The 19,979-nt window shown below is 47.2% G+C and overlaps 2 protein-coding genes and 2 non-coding genes across 4 annotated transcripts; all 4 read left to right on the top strand.

Moving 5' to 3' along the window:
* Positions 1-4,358: 4,358 nt before the first annotated feature.
* RPL21 (ribosomal protein L21) lies at positions 4,359-9,616 on the top strand. The gene is made up of 6 exons (XM_074568771.1): positions 4,359-4,445; positions 5,568-5,646; positions 6,219-6,280; positions 7,383-7,495; positions 8,439-8,589; positions 9,479-9,616. Exons 2-6 carry the CDS (start codon positions 5,580-5,582, stop codon positions 9,566-9,568), a joined length of 483 nt encoding a protein of 160 aa, XP_074424872.1. The 5' UTR covers positions 4,359-4,445; positions 5,568-5,579; the 3' UTR covers positions 9,569-9,616.
* Positions 7,095-7,170, top strand: LOC141738134 (small nucleolar RNA SNORD102). The gene has a single exon (XR_012585312.1). It is a non-coding gene; the product is annotated as a small nucleolar RNA SNORD102 (small nucleolar RNA).
* Positions 7,555-7,687, top strand: LOC141738148 (small nucleolar RNA SNORA27). The gene has a single exon (XR_012585325.1). It is a non-coding gene; the product is annotated as a small nucleolar RNA SNORA27 (small nucleolar RNA).
* A 6,618-nt stretch (positions 9,617-16,234) lies between the features above and the next one.
* On the top strand, positions 16,235-17,623 carry RASL11A (RAS like family 11 member A). Its single transcript, XM_074572959.1, has 4 exons — positions 16,235-16,527; positions 16,615-16,671; positions 16,762-16,841; positions 17,071-17,623. The coding sequence occupies exons 1-4, from the start codon at positions 16,407-16,409 to the stop codon at positions 17,521-17,523; spliced, it is 711 nt and encodes a 236-aa protein (XP_074429060.1). The 5' UTR covers positions 16,235-16,406; the 3' UTR covers positions 17,524-17,623.
* The last annotated feature ends 2,356 nt before the right edge of the window (positions 17,624-19,979 follow it).

The raw sequence follows: 19,979 nt of genomic DNA, 5'->3' as shown, positions 1-19,979 counted from the left end.
GCAAAGGGCTTAAGGGGCATTGTGAAATACCAGATTTTTAAAAATACATTTTAATATTAATTCTATACTTACATTCAATACATTATCAAAAGAAAATCCCCACAAAAATCCCCACATTATGCAGATTTACTGATGGCAGCAAGTCAGTTCCTCCATGACAGCAAAAAGTATCTGTAATTACCAGCTGTGCCAGCATACAAGTGGCTAATCACCTTTCGTCAAAACAACTAAATACACAGCAAAGCTGATGCTCACAATATGAGGAGCTGCTTGTTCCTGGCTCAATGGGCTGGACTGAGGGGAGGTTATGCAGAGACGGATGACCTGAAAAAAGAGTAACACAAGAAGTCTGAGAAAACACTGCATTGATGAAACCAGTTTCCTGAGAAGCCACTCTGTTAGTAAGGGAGGAAGGGGACATTAATTGCTTTTGAAATGAAGTTTGGTAAATGTATTCCATTATTTGGTACCCACAAGAAGCTGGTCACAGTTACACAACAGTTCCTTGGAAGTTCATATGGTCAGTAATGCAGTATTCACTGATGTACATTTACAAGTAGAATGCCATGTTATTCAAATAAGCAGCTGAATGACAGAACTTGTTCAGTATTTCAGATTTTATGCGGAGGTCAAGATAATGATGAAAAAAGGCCATTTGTTTGGCTTCAGTATCAATCTACCTGTACCTAGTAACATTTTGAATTAGCGATTAATGTATAAGTAGCATTAGTGTAACAAAAACTTTCACCCATGTGTGATGTGCTGGGCCCCATCACAATTCTTGGTCTATGCAGTTTCTGCCTTTTCATTTCTGTCAAAGGCACACTGTCGTTATTTTCCATTCCTCTCTCTGTGGAACACCTCACTGGTGATGCAGGTCAGTGCAGACACCCGTATTGGCACTTCTGTGATTCCATAGTGAGCCCATTCAAGGAGTTTGTCTGTATAGTCATTTTTCAGAGACGACTGGTCACTTAAACACAAATTTTATTTATTTTAACTCCCATGAAGCTAGGCTCAGGCTTATATTTACAGAATGGGTTTTGTGGATGAGGAGTTGAACTGACTACCAGAAATAAAAAGGTTGTTAGAGCTTGAATCGTCGTGGAGCTAAAGAGACCATGAAAGGGGACAGAAGCAGGACTCTGAGATGGCACATAACAAGATCCTTTTGGAAAGAGTGAACAATGGAACAGGGTCAACTTAAGGGGCGACACAGATGACTTTGGTCAGTAACTTTTTGATCAAAAGTGCAGGGTAGATGCTGCACTTCTATGGGTGGGAGCCTGCCATGGGGTAACCAATTAACTTCACAATTTAGACTCTTGGTTTTGCAGCGTTACCACAAGAGGAACTGCAGATTTCAATCCTCTTTATTTAATACCTATTCTCAGTTATTTCTGTTAAAATTTTGCTCCAGTCATAATCAGCGCGATCTTTTTTTTCATGTAATGAATGCATTATGTGAGACACAGGAGACCTACACCCTACTGAAGGGGAATATTTTTCATTTTTCACCTCAAAGCCCTTTACAAACTCTCATTAATCTAAATTCCTTCCACACCCCTGCTGAATAACCTAACACAAATGGAATGTCACAGTCGAGATCTCTCTGTGTACCACTTGGTCCTCTGAGCGTAGGAGCAAGCCAGATCCCACTGTGCATTAAAATTTCAGTGAAGGATTCCTGACAACCCCATGTGCAGAATCGTCATAGCGCATTTATTCTTTAGAGAGAGCTGTTGTCCAGACAGATGCTGCAGAGGAGAGTCAGAAACAAAATGGGTCTCTCCCAGAGAAGATACCGGAATCCTGACTATGGGAGCTTGGGGACTGGAAATGGGTTTGGTTTTTTTTGGCATGGTACTTTCTACTCTGAAAAACAAAGTGATGTTTATCTAGTCCTCACTCTTCTGACTTCTAATGAGCCCTCCCTTTCAAGCTGCTTTCCCTGCCTTGCTGTGCCTCCAAGCCAGGAAGAGCAGGAGGGAAACTCAGCCTACCACGGTGTAGGAAGATTTCCAGAGTACATTCATGGGTGGAGCACAAGCCTGCGACCTTCATGGGGCTTTTGGTCTTCACATTAAGCTGGGCATTGCCCCTCACGTTCACCCCAGTCTTGAGGATGCGGTGTTTCTGAAGCAGAACCAGATGTGGTGTTTGCTGTACAGCTGAGGAGAAATGGGAATCTGGATCCTACAACTGCAGTTTGATCAAGCAAGAGCAGTTTAGGCTGGATTTGTGAGGGGACGAGGCAGGGGAGTAAGGGAAACACCTGTAGTCTGGAATGTAGACCTGCAGGTCTCCCCCACATCTGCTTGGCTGCTAGCTCTGGTTTCCAGACCAGAACTCACCCCACAACTTGTGCACCTTTATCCGCTCGAGACAGCCATTATTAAGAAATCCTTTTGTGACCAACACACAAAGGCTCTGCAGTCTTCGAGTGCTCAGTAGGATACAGTTCCGGGAAACCGTGTGTCAAATATTGGTAGATAGGATGGACTTCTGGATCAGACCTAGACAGCGTACCCAGTGAATGATTCAATGGAGACCAACTGTGAAACATGATTGTTTCTTTGAAATGTGGAGCTAAAGAAGGACGCTGGGAATGTGCTAATGAAGGTAAATTTTATGAACAAAAACATTATTGAAATTTCTAATAAACCCGTCCTGCAATTTATTCAGGAAAAAAAAAGTAGCAAATCCTGAATGTCTTACTTGGCTCCAAACAAAGAAGAGTTCAATTAAGTTCACAGTTACTGCTGCCTTATGAATTACGCTTACACGCTCTATCTGTAGACAAGAGTTTCAACATGTGGAGTTTCTTCCCCATTCCTTCCTGCTTGATGTGGAGAAGATTTGCCCTCTATGTAAATCACTGGCAAGGGTAGGGCGTTCAGCTCACTGAAAATGCCTACCTTCCTTTATTCAATAATGCCTTTTAGGATTTGGCTTCCTGTCTTTACTTTGCTCAATATCCTCCCTGAAATCTCTCTCTGTTGCCAATATCTGTTGCCAATATGTTGTCCCATCTAAGAGCTGTTCAGGCTCATAACTATCTTCATGCTTGGAAAAGTTTCATGGTACCTAGGCTGAATGTGTATTAAATGATACGGATTTTCTCTGCATAGGTATCAGGTGCTGTACATTCTAAATTTTTCACGGTGCAGAGCTGGAATACACACAGATTTTTTCTAAGTGTAACACTTTACTCCAAGAGATTTCATGTGGAGACAGGGCCGCTGTCTGCCATAACACGCCCTGACAGCTAGCTTTGCAGGCAGAACCTGATAGTGTATTTAATCCTTCATATCCATTCTTGCAATCCATAAATATTAAACTAGCTTTAAAATGGGGCTTAAGTTTTGCAAGACAACATTAGAATAACTGTGAGGTTAGTCAGAGGATCAAATATGTTTTTATATGCCACTTTAAGTAATCATCCCTCTCCCCAATTAAATTAGTGCTTCTTTCATTCAAAACAAAAATTCCTGCAGTAGGCCAACTTCTCGCTGAGACAAGTTTTGAGCTGCCCCAGCGTGTTCAGCTCAGGGGAGGGAGGCCCTCTTTTGACTCACTCCCGCCTGCCATCAGCTTCCCATGACGATTCCCGTCTGCTCCAATATTGAGGATGCACACAGGGAGCGAGTCACGCCATCAGCTCGAGAAGCTGCTCACCGCTCCGCTTCACTTCCAGGCGCTGCACAGCTGATGCAACCTGTGGCCGTATAAAGGCTCCTTGTTCAGAATCCATACGTTATTTATCTTTGTGGAAACATCTGCCACGCAAATCAGGAGATTATGGCATTATAATAAGAAGAAACACCAAACCTGAGCTGCCTCTTCGCTTCTGCTATTGGTTTGCTTCTCCCACCATGCTTTCCTGGCCAGGACTACCTGCATCTCCAGTCAGGCAGCTCTGACTGACACACAGCAGCAGAAGGCTCACATTACTGCACATTGAAATTTCGGTGTACTTCTTTAATGTCGTAAACCAACCTCTTGGCTGCTTGTATTTTACATAACCAAACACAACTCCTTATGGACAGCAGGCCAGCCACTTCACCACACAACACGCCCCTCAGGATCCCTGACAGGCACCTGCCTCGTCTTCCCGCCACCAAACCTCTCCTAGCCCCATCTCACAGTGCAACCATGAAAAAAAAACCACACGCATTTATCCCTGCTTTAGCGAAAGGGTCAAACTTCTCCGAGGGAGTTCCGTGGTTGTACAACTGAGCGGAAGAACGCTTCCTTCACCAGATTTACCGCAGGCAGGCAGGCGGGCACCTCCCCGGGACTTTCAGTCAGGCGCGGCGCGGGCAGCCCCGCCAAGGCCCCGCTGTTAAGGGCGGCCGCGGCACCGCCCCCTTCCTTTCGCCCGTAGCCGCCATTTTGTGGCACACACGCCGGGAGGTGTCTGGAGCCTTGCTCGTCGGCTTCAGGTGCCTCCGCAGCTCTGGGTGGCCGTGGGAAGGCTGACGGGCCGTGCTGGCGGTGGGGCGGGAGGCCGGAGGCCGCCGGCTCCGGCTGGGGGCGGCATGGCCTTGCTGGGGCGTGGGGGGTGGTTGAAGGAGCGGGGAGGCCGCGGCCTGCAGGCTGCGGTGCGGCGGGCCAGGCCGGGCCGGGAGGCTGCTGAGGGATGAAGGGAGGGAAGGAGAGAGGGAGGAAGGCAGGCGGAGCTGGCGGCGGATGCGGGAGCGGAGGAGCGGGGATCTGCCGAGTCGGTGGCACATGGCGGCGGGCCCGGTCGTCCCCGCGGCCGCCGTGGGCTGTCGGTGGCCGGGGCGAAGCCCTGCGCAGGCCGGGCGGCCGAGGCAGCTCCCCGGGGTGGACACCGGAACGGGAGCCGCCGGCTGCGGCGGGCCTCGGGGCTCGCTAATGTGCGTCGTGGCTGGCGGCCTGCGTGGTGTGCGCGGTTTATGGTGGGCGATAAATCCGGTAGTTGGTATCTTGCATTTTGGATGCCTTGTGAGGAGAGGGCGAGGGAACTGGGCTTACTCGGCCTAGAGCAGAGGTGGCTTTGGGGGACCCCTAACAGCACCCTTATCAAGAAGGCGGTTCATGGAATCATAGAATGGTTTGGATTGGAAGGGACTAGGCGCACATGGACGAATAGGAAACGACTGGCTCAAGTCAAAATGAGAAACTTAGGCTGGATATAAGGAAAAAGTTTCTCATCATGCGAACAGCTAGGCCTCGATACAGGCTGCCCAGGGAGGCTGTGCAGTAGTGTCTCACCATCCCTTGAAGGGTTTGAAGACCTGACTGATTAAAGCTCTGAGCAACCTGGTCCGATCTCATCGTAGATTTTGGGTTTAAGCAGGAGGTTGAGCCTGGTGACTTGCTAGCATCCATTCTAACCTGAGTTACCCTGCGGTCCTCTATATATTGCTTTATATGAATTTCTGAGCTAACAATATTGCTTGAATTGATCCAGCAATTTGGAGGTGGTGTCCTTCTGAATAAGATTAAGGACTTAATTTTTCTGAAATGTCTGAAAATGCTCAGTCATATTTTTAGTGAATGAACTTGTAGTTCTGAATAATTTGCATTTATTTTTACAGTAATCAGTCAAAATGACGAACACAAAGGGGAAGAGGAGGGGGACACGTTATATGTTCTCAAGGCCATTTCGCAAGCATGGTGAGTATACCATATAATAACGCTGCATTAAGTTACTGACCTGTTGGATGTTGTCAGTAAGTAGCATTTGTAAAACAATGGCTTCTGTCAAAGGGTATCTGACAACTTGGGCTGAAAACTGTAAAATGATATGCGAGTAAACTCTTAGCTCTTACGCTATGCATTGGTAACAATGCTAATTCTGTCAGTGCTTAAAAATTTATTTGAACATGAAGTGAAGAAAAATTTTCAACAGTTACTTAAAATGTGTGGTTTGCCTCTTAGCAATGAGTGGGGATAACAACTGTGTGCAGAATGAAATAGTAAATAGTGGTAATGCCTTTTCAGCTTCTGCATTAGCAATGCTATTAATTTTTCATTAGTTGGATTTATTTAAAATTGGGAGCGTGTGAAGAGGTAATTACTGCTTAAAAAAAAAAAGTTTTCTTAGCTTAACGTTTTTGAAATTGAATTTAAATTTGAGGTATTCTTAAGAAAACTTTATCAAATGCATGATCTGTGTCCCCCACCCCATTTTGTGTGTGTGTGAAATTTTGAGCTTCATAAGTATTCAAATTTGTATCTCTTAACAGGCGTTGTCCCTCTGGCTACCTATATGCGCATCTACAAGAAGGGTGATATAGTTGATATCAAGGTACTTTCTGCAGTGCTATGTAATTAAAAGCTAAAGCAGTGTAATCCTTTATAGCTTCCAGTTTCTTGAGGTAGTCTTGGTTTTTTTGTGGTGTGTTTTTTTTTTTTTACTCAGGTCATGTGTGTCAACACAAGTACCTGCTGCTCACTTTTGAAGCAATAATGGAATGACAGTGCTACTGAACCATAACGATGCTTCAGTGTCACATGCTGTTTTATGTGGGGGGTGGGGTTTGTGTGTGTGTATTCAGTATATTCAGCTGTGCTCCATTAATGTGTATTCAGCTGAAAAAAGTGAGTGAAAGATGCCATATCTAATACTCTGCTTGCTGTTTGGTGCCTACCAGCACTACTTTCATAGGAACCCCAGGTGTCATTTTAGTAGATGTTCTGTTTTGCCTGATTTGCACCTGCTATTCAGAAGAGATATAGTTTATGATGGCGTAGCTGACAGTTATTTCTGTGTGTCTATATTATTGTAGGACTATAGTTAAAATAAGTATGTACAGGGAAGGTGATTGCAAAGTCACATTAAAACTACAAGAAATAAATGTAAGCATATCTCATAGATGTACAGGAGAAAAAAGTGAAGCAGCATTTCCCATGCTTGGTGTTTTTTAGAACTTATCCTTTAAAATGAACTGTACTTTCAAAATTAAATTTTAGTGAGTCTGAAAGCCTTGCACCAAGGATTCCTACTTTGTTGATTCCTTTAGTTAGATTTGAAATGCAGAGTTTTTGTAACAATGACACAGAAGATGGTGTGTAATTTGCTTGTTTGTACTGTTCAGAATTAACACTTCTTGACGCACTGGAGCTTGATGATGATTGTCTTCTGTTGATTGCTTGCTGAAAGCAAAGTGATCAATCATTTCACCGACACTGAAAGCAACCAGAATTGTCATAGCAAAATTTGGTAGTCTTCAGATGTAAAATGCATGGTTATAAATTCTAATGTACGAGTAAAATAGTATTTTTAAATCAGTCTCAAATAATTTGAAGTGAGTACTTTAAATAACTTTTGAAAGAAAAGTCTTTGATTTTGCTTAATTTTTTGTTCCAACTTCAAGTTTACACTTTATTCTTGTTTTATCTCTTAACAGGGTATGGGTACTGTTCAAAAAGGTATGCCCCACAAGTGTTACCACGGCAAGACTGGAAGGGTATATAATGTTACTCAGCACGCTGTGGGCATTATTGTTAACAAGCAGGTTAAGTAAGTAATGAAATTCTCTCTATTGAAATTTTGTATTTGAGAAGCCTGATCTGTAACTCCACCCGCCTTTCACTTTGCCAGTTAGACAGTTATTGTCTTGATTGGTCATTCAAGGTGGGTAAAGTGTATATCCTTTTTATAACCCAAGCAAATGATGCTCATTTGACTTGGATCCTGTCAGAGGAAACAGTTTTTATTTTTCTGAGCAGCGCTTGGAAGTGATGGTACCTTGATCTCCTCTTCCTGATATGCAGTGGCAGGACATGTGGGAATGGTGCAGAGCTGCACCAGGAGAGGTTCAGACTGGACACAGGGAGGCATTTCTTTATCAAGAGGGTGGTCAAACACTGGAACAGGCTTCCTAGAGAGGTGGGCGAAGCCCCAGGCCCGTCAGGGTTTAAGAGTCGTTTGGACAATGACCTTAATAACATGCTTTAACTTGGTCAGGCCTGAATTGGTCAAGCCGTTGGACTAGATGGTCTTTGTAGGTCCCTTCCAACTGAAATAGTCTATTCTAGCATACCTAATGGGATTTTCAGCCGACTTTCACACTGGTACTGAAGCCCTTTCTAAATATTAATTTTAGCTGTATTCAGCTGGGTTTCGTACAGTTTAGTCAGAAAAGGATAAGTTGGGCTTTTTTCCAGTAACTGGACTGGAGTACAGTGGTATACAGTTCTTCGTTTGTATGCTACAAGGTTAAAATTACGTGTTCTCCATGATCTTAATCCTAAATTGTCACCATATTGTTATATATTAATAAGCTTTGAGTTATATATGTTATCTGATTTGCATCTGCAGCAGTGTATTTTGAGTGATTGCCCTTTAAAGAAAAATTATTTGTAATTGAGCTTATGGAGTTACTCATGTAAAGGTTCTAAAACTAGCTTTGAAGTAGCCTTCTTTCAAGCGCAGTAGAATAAAAGCTGATTTCCTTTCTTAGGGGCAAGATTCTTGCCAAGAGAATTAATGTGCGTATTGAGCATATTAAACATTCCAAGAGCAGAGACAGCTTTCTGCAGCGTGTGAAGGAGAATGAAAAGAAGAAAAAGGAAGCAAAAGAAAAAGGCATTTGGGTTCAACTGAAACGTCAGGTAATATTTTTATTGTAGTTGACACATCGTTGATTCAGTTCACATAGTTAACACATCGTTGATTCAGTTCACAAAAAAAACCCCAAAACAACTAGAACCAAACCAGTTGAGTAAAATGTTGTTTTCTTCCAAAATAAGTGTTATGCTGCAAACTGAGCTCCTTCTGTCTCTCTGTGAAAAACAAAACCAAAAAAACCCCACCTCACGTGAATGAAGCTGCTTACAGCATCCTGAAAAATCCAGGTCTCTGGCAGACTGTGGTGGAGGTGTCTGATGCCACCACCCTCACTTGTGTTCACAGTCTTTTTGCGGGAGGTTACTTTTTTTTAAGAGTGGAGTGGCAGCATCAGTATGTCTGCATCTGAGCTGTCTGGCGTGTTTGGTGCCTGAACAGAACTGCACTGTTCCTGGATGGAAGTTGTATCCTTGGCTGTGAACAAGGCTATGGATGCTTCCTGTTCTGTTACTGATTTGCAGCAGGAGCTCTGGCTGATTTCTAGGATCAGTGTTGTCTTTGGTTTGGTTAAATTTAGCTGCAACAGTTCCTGTTGTAACCCTTTAAGAAAAGAATGAATAGCTAGACTTTAGAGAGGCGATAATGGCTGTTGCTTCTGGAACTGCAGGGTACATCACTTTGTGCTAATTTGGGTTAGTAAACTGTGGAGGGTAAAGTGTAACTTGTTTCATTCAGCAATGAAAGTCAAGCACACTTTCTAGCAAATCATTTTCTTACTGCTATGCTTTGAATCAAATTTAAAGAGACTAGGAATGGTAAAATTGCTGTAATGTTTATATAATAACATGTTAAATCGTTAACAAAATGAATTTTCTGTAAGGTTGCTTTTGAGTTTTAGTGCCATGAGTTTTCTTTTTTTCTTCCTGTTTACAGCCTGCTCCACCAAGAGAAGCGCACTTTGTGAGAACTAATGGCAAGGATCCAGAGCTGCTCGAGCCAATTCCTTATGAATTCATGGCATAATGCACGTTTTAAAAAAATAAATTAAAGATCTGGTTTTGGACAAGTGTATGTGATTGTGGTTGATTCCTTAAGTTTTCCGGAATGGATGCTTTAGATAACTTTTCTTTTGTTGAGGTTTGTTTATTTAACTTGCCTTACGTGGTGCTTGGTCATTTAAATCATCTGCAGCTTTTGCTGATCAGTTTAGTCATCTATATAGACCATAATTCCTGGGAACACTGAAATTTGATAATGCTTAGTGGTGATCATTAGGTAATAGGAGAGAAAATGGAATATTTCACCATCAAACTAAGAGCATATACCAAGAATTATACAGTGTCACTTGAAGGTTTAATTTTTTTGTTGGAAAAGAGATAATGGGCTTCAGATTTCATTGATACAAGCTTTTGGCTAAGGGGCCTCAGATTCATACCAGAGTTGTGGAAACTTTTTGAAAGCAACCTCTTGGGAAATGGCTGTGGGCGGATTTTGGTGTTTGACTGTTGTGACCTGCAAACGAAGGATTTTTTTTTTTTTAACATCCCCAGACCAATAAGTGTTCCTAGGAAATAGTAGTAGTTTAGAAACAAGGCTTTTGATGCCAAAACTGCCGGCCTTTGTAATTTGATTTTCATCATTTGAATTGGCTGGTGTACCCAAACACTTGCATTTTGCATGTTTATCGTGTGTCTGTTGAATCTAAAAATCTACCTGGATGTTCTAATGCGTTCCTCTCATCCCATTGACTTTTTCGATAATTCACAAAAACCTAGTGCTACCTGCCTGGTGTTTCTTGAATGGAAGAACACCTTGTGCTGACTGCTTGCTAACCAATGCTATTTTTGTGAGCTTTGTTTGAAAGAGTGTGAAGCTTGCTAAAGAAACTGCTGAAGGTAACCTGCTTGGGTGGGTTTGAACATCCGTAAGCTCAGGCTTAACTGTTATGGATATGGATAAACAACCTTCTGCCTTTCTGAGCGTGATTTAAGGCATTGCTTAGCTAGCTCAACTAAGTGCTGTCAAACTAATGTCTACATGTAAAGAGAGTAAAATACTAGAGAAGACGGTGACCTCAAGCACTTTGTAGGTATTGACTGTTGGAAATAATTGAATAGTTAATTGCAGGATGGCTCGGGAGTAAGAAATTGAGAGATAATGAGGTTTGCTTTTTCTCTTAATTCTGAAGTGCCTTATGCAGAAGTGTCAAACCATGTACAGATTGCTTATAAATGAAGGGATTAATGTCTGATTGGATCTACCTAACGTTCAATGGTGGGTGTTCCCATTCTCATGGAATGTGGTTTTTGGACGTTGAAGTCATTGTCTGGCTTGGCCTGACATTTAAGGGTGACAGGCTCTAGCCACTGGAGGCTCAAAGTCGCCGTGAGCAGGCACTGCGTTTGAAGTTTCTCCAAGCTCCCATCTTAGAAGATGGAGCAGGAATAGTTGGAATGACTTTGGTAATGCCTTGAAGAAGATGGAACAAAGCTTACCCATCCACAGACTGGTACATGACTCTAGTACTGTATTTTTCACTGTATGAATTGGACATGGAGTGTAGGAGCACCACCTGAAGCAAGGTTCATTAATCTCAAGGTTCATCATCGTTAAGGTTCATTGTAACTTTTAGTGTTGCAGCTTATGCACTTAGCTTTTATGATCGAGTGGGGTTTTCTTGGAGCAGTTAGATCTGTATACTAAGCCTTAGACCTTTAGTAGCTTCTTTGGCTTTTGGATTTCCACAGCAATTTAAAATTGGTGTTTGACCCACAGGATGAGCATAGTTTTCCATTAGGCTTTGCCTCTGAAGGAGTTAAGGGGGAGGTTTTACTGGGTATGATCTTTGGTATTTTAAGTTTTCTCATGCATGCTTTCGTAAGTTATTTTGGTTCTGTGTTTGCTTTGTACTTGACTGTCAAGATTGGAGCAGATTGGCTAGAGCATCATGATGAAATGGTTAACTATAAGTGGTGGGTAGTTCTAAACTTTTGAATTTATCTTCAACAATTTGGAATAATAAGACTGGACAGCATGCACTGGTCTCATTTAAGAGCTGCGCTTCCAGAGGCACTGTGCATTGCAATGGTTTTCAATTTATTTAGTCTCAGTGTTTTTAAGGTCACTATGCCGACAGTAGATGCTCGTAAGTGCATATTTGGAAGCTGTGTGTGGGCTGGGAGGAGAAGGAGGGAATGCTTTCCTTGGTCAGGATTCCCAGAAATGACTGAAAATTAAATTGGGTTTGTACAGGAAGAGAGTAGCCTTTTATGGGTTTTTAATATTTGAAAAGAGAACAAATTAACTAAGATGTAATCTGTCTTGGGTTTGTAGCCACTACCTGTTACTTGCTCTCAGTGCAGTGGTGGTTTTCTTGGTAATCTCAGTTTTGCAGAAGCACGGCTCAGATATTTCCACATCTTGGTATCTGCTGTTGAAGCTTGCTTCCCATGTGTTTAGCTGTCCTGTTTTTACACAGTCCTGACAAAAGAGGGAGATCTGTGAATTGCGAAAAGTTGTTGAAGAGCTGCCTGTGAGGACATCTTCAGCCTTGAAACCACTGTCTTCATAGTCCTTAGGGATTAGCACAAGCCATTACACTTCAGTGTAGTGCTTTGTCTCCATTCCGCGGAGCCTCATTAGGAGGTGGGGGCTGAGCTGTCTCCTCCTTACCACGTTTTACTGCCTCGAACTGTTACAGCCGGTTCCCTGCCAAAGGCCCTGCCAAAATCTCCTGTTGTCTCTTAGAGAAGAAGCAAGGAGGCCTTCTCCAGAGCTGTCAGCTTCATCTTTTTTAGAGTGTCAGTGACACGAAGATCTAAGGTTTCCTGAGGGCTGTGCAGGCAGTATTAGTGCTAGATGCTGTGTGTGGCCAGAAAGGGTCAATAGAAGGGCTGGGGAGGAGGAACCATGCCTGCCCGAAAGAGCTGCAGGCTGGGGACCCTGGGAGGGAGCAGGGACAGCACGCATGCCTGAGCAGGGCAAGGGAAATGCAGACACCTCCAGCCCCATTCCTGGGGCACAGGTGGGTAAGCAGCTGCCATGAGGACACACAAGCAATTCATGCTTTTGTTATCTTCCTGTTGTGTGTGTCAAATAGGGGAAACAATCTTGATGTTCACCCTCTTGTCCTTCCTTCTCAGTGAAATCCTGGACTCAGCATGTTCATGGCCCTCGTGATCAAAAGGACGGCTGGCATCCCAAACACAGATGCTATGCTGGGGTGTCCCGACTGGTCCAGAGGGTGCCAAGAGCTGTGCAGGCACCTGCCAGAGGATGTGATCCTCCCTATTCCAGCACAGGCAGACAGGCTCCCTCTGTCCTTGCAAGATACAGTGGGATCTGTAATTCAGGATGCGTGGTGAGAAGACATGGATAAACTGGGCTCGTCGTTGGCTGGGTAGCGGCTCAGGACTCAGGGGTGTGGGTAGTGTCTCCCACAGTGCAGGGGGCAAACGGTCACCCCTATGATTCTGAGGGTGGTGGAATAGAAGACGCAGATTATGAGCATTTCAAGTCCATGCATCTGCCTCCGTGGATGTACTGCCAAGGTCTATATAGGAATCAAGTTGTAGCTGCTGGGATTTACGTAATCACAACCATCCTGGCTCAGGTGCTGGGTGGGGATGTGGCTCCCATCAGCAGCACCCGTACAGCTCAAAATCCCAGGAAACACAAAGCTCTGGTCGAAGTTGCTGATTTTATTCCTCACTATTTAGAGGAAGAGGCTTTGGGTGATGGCCCCTGGGCCCTCGGTCACCTCTTTGTCCATGCCCACTCCAAACTGTCTAGCCATTAACCAACAGGAATTGGGGAGTGTAAGCAATAGCTGCAGTCTTGAACATGGGCTTGTGCTCCTGAAGGTTCGTAGGAGAGTGGTGAAGCCCTGCCAACTCACAGCAAAGGTTCCCGCCAGTGCTCCTCCACATGGAAAAGCTTTGTGCCTGCTACTCCGTATCTCACATGGTCCTGCCAGTCTTAAGCCTAAAACTTCTAGCCAATTCCACAATGTCAGGGAAATGCTGTGCATTTTGTTTCTTAGAGGAGAAGGGAGCTCCAGAGGCTCTCAGGATGTCCTCCCTGCTGCAGCCACAGGAGTAGGCCTACTCCCTCCTCCAAAAGTACCTGCTGTTGAATGCTACCGGAGCTTGGAATAGGGAGGTGGGTCAGGCAGCACTATGGTGTCCTTGGGACTCCGTGTGAGTGGGATTGAGTGGAGCTGTTGTGGGAAAGGGGATAGTGATAGACCATAGGGATGGTGGCATGGGCCATCACCGTGGGATGGATGAAAATATAGCCTGGTGCTTCCAAGGAGGACTTCCAGCCAAGAAAGCAAAGGTTCCTTGGAATGGCTTTGAGGCCTGTGCATCCCAGGGGTGGCTTGGCCTGCAGAATGGGGACAGCTAATCTGAGCCCCCACATGTGAGGAACCTGAGCCCCAACTGCTTCAACCTACTGAACTGCTCCTGTTGCACCAGAGCAGGTGTTGATGGAGAGACAACCCATTGTTCCCTGGAAATGAGTCCCTTCACAGCGTTTCCCACCTAGGTTCACGCACTGTCATCTCTGCTCACGGCCATCACCGTTTGCCCTTTGGGGGTGCTCTCAGCAGCAGACAAGGCTGCATGAGCTCTACAGATGCCCAGAAACGGGCAAGTTTGGGGGATGGTGGTTGTTTAATAATACTGCTTTCACAGCTAGTGCCGAGTGATCATCTGCCTGGAAGGCCCTCATTTCAAGGGCTCGCTGAATGTACTCCCATAGCTCTTCTGTAAAGAAGTGTATAAAAATAGCCCGTGTTGGCACTGTGTGCAAGGCCAAAGACAAGTGATGGTGCATGACAATGGGAGCAGATGACAACAGCATGAACCTCTGGAAACCAAAGGCTTTCGGTGATAGAAGAGAAATCTTGTTTACAACAAAAAAGGGCTCACTGGCATGATGGGAAGTGAAGTAGAAATTTTAGAGGCAATCAGTTTTTGAGGTTAGAAGTGTCCTTGATAATACCGTAGGCATTCTTAGACACTAGAGTAACAGCAGTAATCAACAGCACTTCTTCCACCATGCTTTTCTGCAGGCAGTACTTTAACTGATATTAATTAGCATGGTCTTAACTACTGTGAAGTGTGTGTAACTCTTCAGCAAAGAGCAGTGTGGAATCATCATCAGGTAGAACATTTCTGGGGGATGAGGGGAGAATCTTGAAGCGGGGCAGAACGTTGACCTGGGGGGGTGGCCGGTCCTCTGGCCGCTGTGGGGTGCGGGGCCTGAGCTGTGCCTCTGCGCCCATGGGAAGTGGCGGGCAGTTCCTTCCCACCCCACGATGATGAGGGTTTGCTCTCCTCAGGAGCACCTTGGCTCTGGTAGAGCAGAGCTGGCAGTGTTACCTGGTGCCCTTGTTCTGAGTTTTCATGGAGGACTGATTTTTCTGAGTTTATGGAGGGATTGATGCTGAGGATGTCCAAAGAAGTGCATAGCAGATGGGGTACCTGGCCCCTCGTGTGAAACTAAGGAGAAAGTAAGCGGGAGGACAAGAGGAAAGCAAGGAAAAACATGACCTGTTGTCATTGTGTGCATCTTCTGAGGGTTGTATTGGAAGGGGACTGAGAGCAGCACCACTGCACAGCCCCACTACTCGTGTTTCAGCTCATCTGCCCGCGTGTGGGCATCCAGGGTCACCTGGGCTGCCCTTGGTCATCAGCCCTGCAGCTCCCGTGTTGGCTGCATCCCTCGGTGGCACTGCACTGTGGGACCACAGGCCCATCCTGCTCCTTTCCAGTTACCAACCTGTGGGCATCTTCCATGTTGTTCCCTGCTGGCTTGTGTTATCTCTCTGATAACAATAAAAACAAAGCAGCCCCTGAATGGGTTATTTATCTTGTAAACTCTTACACAGAGAGGTCTTGCAGGAGCCGGGGCTGTGGTGGCCCACACAGCTGGGTGTGGGCTTGGGGCTCATTTAATGGCGTCCGGTGGTGGAGCGCTGTTCTTCTCCCAAACTTTCTTCCACTTTAAACCCCCCCAGGGCCTGATCCAGACCTCGTGGGGACCGCTTTGGTGTCAGGGCTGGCTGTTGCTTGATCCACAAGCCGGAATTTTGACGCTGGCTGTGGAGGGATGCTCCGGGGTGTGGGAAAGGGAATAGCCCGAGATAAGAGGATAAATCCTTTCCCTTCTTTCGTCACCCGAGTCCCTCGCCGCGAGGAGGGTGCGTTAAGCCTGTTGGCGGTGGTTGGGGCTGGTGCGGGGCGCGGAGGGCACCCTCCCAGGCACGGCGGGGCTTGGGCGGCTGCTGCCGCCCACCCCCGGAGCGGCGCTGCGGGTCACACCGCCTGCCCGGGCTGTGCCCCGCCGCCTGCGCCCACGGGGGGGGCCACCCCTCGCCCCGGGGCTGGGGAAGGTGCGGGGGAGGAAGGGGCTAACCAGGGTGGGCAGCGGGGAGGAGGGTGTGTGTATAACTGGGGGGCAAGTGGGGAGACAGCTGCGGGGGGGCAGCCGGGGGCTGGACGGCCGCGGGGGGGGGGGTGCGGCCGGGAGGGATGCGGTACGGTGGGCGGAGCAGTACAGACGGGGGGCCGCGGTACAGCTGGGGGGACGGTACAGGCGGGGGGGGCAGTGCGGCTAGGGGAGGGTACAGCGGGGGGGAAAGGCGGTACAGCGGGAAGGGGGGGCGGTACGTCCAACGGGGCCGCCCACGGCGCTGCCGGCGGAGCCTTTAAAAGCCGCCGGCGGCCGCCTTCGCCGGGTGCTGCGAGCCGAGCCGAGCCGAGCCGAGCCGAGCCGAGCCGAGCCGAGCCGAGCCGAGCCGAGCCGAGCCGAGCCGAGCCGAGCCGAGCCCCCTGTCCGCCGGGCCGCCCCTCCCATGCGCGGGCCGAGCATGTCCCAGCCCTTCCTGCTGGCGCCCATCGCCGAGTGCGCCCCGGGGCCCCCCGGCGCCCAGGTCCGCCTGGCCGTGCTGGGTGCCCGCGGCGTCGGCAAGAGCGGTGAGTCGCGGGGCGGTCCCTCCCTCCCTCCCTTCCCCTCTCCGTCCCTCCGTCCGTCCCGCCTAACGCGGCCGCTCTGTGTTTCAGCCATGATCGTGCGGTTCCTGACGAAGCGGTTCATCGGGGACTACGAGCCCAACACAGGTGAGGCGGCGGCGGCGGCGGCGGCGGGCGGGGGGTGGTGGGGACACCCCCGCGTCCGCGGCTTGTGGCTGACGGGTCTTTGCTCCCCAGGCAACCTCTACTCCAGGCTGGTCCATCTGGAGGGGGACCACGTTGCCGTGCAGATCCAAGACACGCCGGGGTGCATCCAGGTAGGGAGATGCTGCGGGTCGATGGGCTCGTCTCGTGCTTCGGGTCGGTCGGTTCCTCTCTGACACCTAAAGGCTCAGCTTCAGGGCCCCAGCTTCCCCCAAGGCCAGGCTTAGTCTCCTAAGCCAGAGCTCAGGCTTCCTTTTGGAGGTGTTTAACGGTGCTATCGATGATACAGGCTTTATACTTTCGTGACCCGATGCCAAATTTGTGCTCCCCGTGGTACGGCAGGTGCAGGAAGATTGCGTGCAGGTGCTGGACTCCCTCTCCCGGTGTGTGAAGTGGGCAGAGGGCTTCCTCCTGGTCTACTCCATCACAGACTACAGCAGCTACCAGTCTGTCCGACCTCTCTACCAGCACATCCGCAAGGTCCACCCAGATGCCAGGACTCCCGTCATTATCGTGGGGAACAAATCAGACCTCCTTCATGCCAGGCAAGTACAGGCGAAAGAGGGACTACAGCTGGCAAATGAACTGGGCAGCCTGTTCTTGGAAATCTCCACAAGTGACGACTCCCAGGGCGTCTGCGATGTCTTCCAGTATCTTTGCAAGGAGGTCAGCAAACTACAGCACGCCAGCAGCACGGACAGGAGGCGGTCGTCCATCATCCCTCGCCCCAAATCTCCCAACATGCAAGATCTAAAGAGACGTTTCAAACAGGCTTTATCTTCCAAAGTCAAATAACACCCCTCCACCCCCCCTACCCCCCCGATGAGATCCTGTGTAACTCAATAGACTTTATTTTTGTAAACTAGTTAATAAAAATCTTTATTTTTGTACTAATGCCAGCAGTATGGAAGTAAGTATGTCAAAGCTTGCGATTTCCTTGGCATTCTCTCTTGTTTGACTGGTTGGGTTATTTTTACACACACAAAAAAAAGCTGCATAGCAACTAAATAGAGGTAGTTGGAGAAGGGAATTTTTGCCGTGAGGTAAATTGATTCCATTTCTGGTTTGGGCTGGGACTTGCTGTTTTTTGCTGCTCACATGGCTTTTTTGGGGGGTCAGTTTCCTGTTTGTAAAATGGGAGTGATGATGATGTAACACTCGCCTGCCTTTATAAAACCCTTGGAAAGCCTTTGATGGAAAGCTTTATATGGAGAGAGGAAAAAAAAAAAGCTTTATTAAACATGAAAATATAAAACTGTCTGTAAGAACTCTGATTATAATAGGATCGCTTTCCTCCCTCAAAACTGCTGTTTTCCTTGCACCCGTAATTGCCTGAATGGTGATAAGCTGTTAGGAATGAGTTCCAATTTCGGATGTGCTTTAGAGAGCTAACGCACAGAATTAATCTTTTGAGCCCCAAGCATTTATCAGGAGGGTTGAGTTTCTCCTACAGATTATCATGGGACAAAGTGCTGAGCAATCCGCAGCAGAGGAGTGTGTGGGATGGCTGTTGCTTTCTCTGGAGATGTGTGATAGGAAGGACTGATGCGTAGGTTCCCTTAACAGAAAATAGCTATATTTAAAAGGTTTCTCATCTTTATTTCCCCCAGGGCAATTTTGTAGCCATTGGAAACAGGTCAGACTTTTTACTCTTCTTTCACATGAGCTCTAAGCCATACCAGAATGGCTTTTTTAACTGTTTGCTGGATGTCTGCGCATGGAAAGTGGGTTTTGCACTTCAAATATGCCTCTGAAATATGTGCATGGTATTGGTAAAAAATAAAGCTCTCCTCCATGCTGAGTAGAAAGTGGGGAAGTGGAGTAATCTGTACAGGGGGGAGCTTGCTGTCCCCACTCAAGCACAACTCCAGTAAGATTTCTTTTTTTTTTTTTTTTTTTTTATTTAATCTCATAGGTTAAGTCCAAAGACTGTTTCTTCTTTCCTTTTTGTTAGGAAAGGCAGGCAGCTGCTGCGTAAGTCCCTGTGCTGCAGGGACGCTGCTGTGCCTTGCAGTTAGCGGGCAGCCTCTGTTGTTTCTGACCCCTGGGATGCGAAGCTTTCTGGGATGCCTCCACTCTTGAAGTGCAGATGGAAGCCTTCCTAATGGTGGTAAGGGAAGGGTGACTGAGCAAATTAAGGGTGATGCCCTGCCAGAAAGCATCAGAGGCCTGTGTTAACGCTGGGTAGGGGATGCCAGCAGCACTGTTCCCCATCCAGAGCCACATGCAGAATGTCAGTCCAGGCACGTTACCTGTGCGTCTCCTCTCTGAACCTGTGTATCTCCTCTCTGAAAGCCCTATGCTGCCCTGCCGGAAGGAACGGGAGAGCTGAAGGGAGGCAACTCCAGACCTGCAGGACCAGACTGAAACTGGGACTGCAAACTGGCTCCCGAACTCTTGAGTTAATTCTCGGAAGCGCAAGAACATGGTGGCAGCCTGGACAAATCAAAGTACTGTTTAAAACACGTTTTAAATATTTCTTTGCTGTGAGAGGTGCTCTGCCAGGCCGGGACTCTGTTGGTGGCTCAAGGGGAGCAGAGGGATGGGGTTGATGAGACCAAGCACATCCCTGGCAGCCTCCAACTCACCACACGGGACACACATTCGCAGGGAAATTTGAAGGGGAGTTGAAAAATCACAAGCGGGATATTTATGCAACGTTTCACCGTCCTGAAATCAGGGATAACAGATTGTTTCCAAGAGAAATTACCACTGTGATACAGTTTTGGTATTTTTTTTAACTGTAGCTTTTGCCTTTGGAAATGATGAAGCTTGATTTCCTACTCACGTATCCAGTACAGAGTTTCACCAAGCAAGTTGCTAAGAGTATCCAGCTCACACATGGGCACAAAATATGCTAAAAGGGTGGGTAAGGTGTACTGGACCTGTCTGCATCTCACCATGGTCCTCAAAGGCCAGGTGAAAAATAACAATAGGCACCGATCTCTGGTGCCTCCCGCTGCCCCCCTGTGAGCCTTTAAAAGCCACCGTCAGCTGTCCTGGTGGTACAGGGGGGGAGTTTGGGCAGGAGGGTGCCAGGCACATGATGGGGAGAGACGGACAGGAGGGTAAATAGAGTGATTTTCCCCATCTCTCTCCTATGGGGAGAACCTAAAGAGACGCTCCTTGTTACACAGGTTCAGGTGGAGGTGCAAACACCCCCATCCCCTCCCCATGCTGTCGGGCGAGCTTGGCCACATGTAGGGAGCAGGATGAGGCCCCTGAGGGATGTAATGGGGAATCTCGCTGGC

Source organism: Larus michahellis, chromosome 1 (assembly GCF_964199755.1).
Source record: "Larus michahellis chromosome 1, bLarMic1.1, whole genome shotgun sequence".
NCBI classification, from domain to species: Eukaryota; Metazoa; Chordata; class Aves; order Charadriiformes; family Laridae; genus Larus; species Larus michahellis.
Note: the sequence above shows the minus strand (reverse complement) of the source record. Positions and strands in the feature narration are given on the sequence as shown.

What these genes read in the sequence shown, in the direction of transcription:
- RASL11A (XM_074572959.1), top strand. Translation starts at nt 16,407, where the DNA reads ATGCGCGGGCCGAGCATGTCCCAGCCCTTCCTGCTGGCGCCCATCGCC. An exon ending in CCGCGGCGTCGGCAAGAGCG is followed by an intron (nt 16,528 to 16,614) that starts GTGAGTCGCGGG and finishes TCTGTGTTTCAG; the next exon opens with CCATGATCGTGCGGTTCCTG. An exon ending in GGACTACGAGCCCAACACAG is followed by an intron (nt 16,672 to 16,761) that starts GTGAGGCGGCGG and finishes TTTGCTCCCCAG; the next exon opens with GCAACCTCTACTCCAGGCTG.
- RPL21 (XM_074568771.1), top strand. Translation starts at nt 5,580, where the DNA reads ATGACGAACACAAAGGGGAAGAGGAGGGGGACACGTTATATGTTCTCA. An exon ending in AAGGCCATTTCGCAAGCATG is followed by an intron (nt 5,647 to 6,218) that starts GTGAGTATACCA and finishes ATCTCTTAACAG; the next exon opens with GCGTTGTCCCTCTGGCTACC. An exon ending in GTGATATAGTTGATATCAAG is followed by an intron (nt 6,281 to 7,382) that starts GTACTTTCTGCA and finishes ATCTCTTAACAG; the next exon opens with GGTATGGGTACTGTTCAAAA.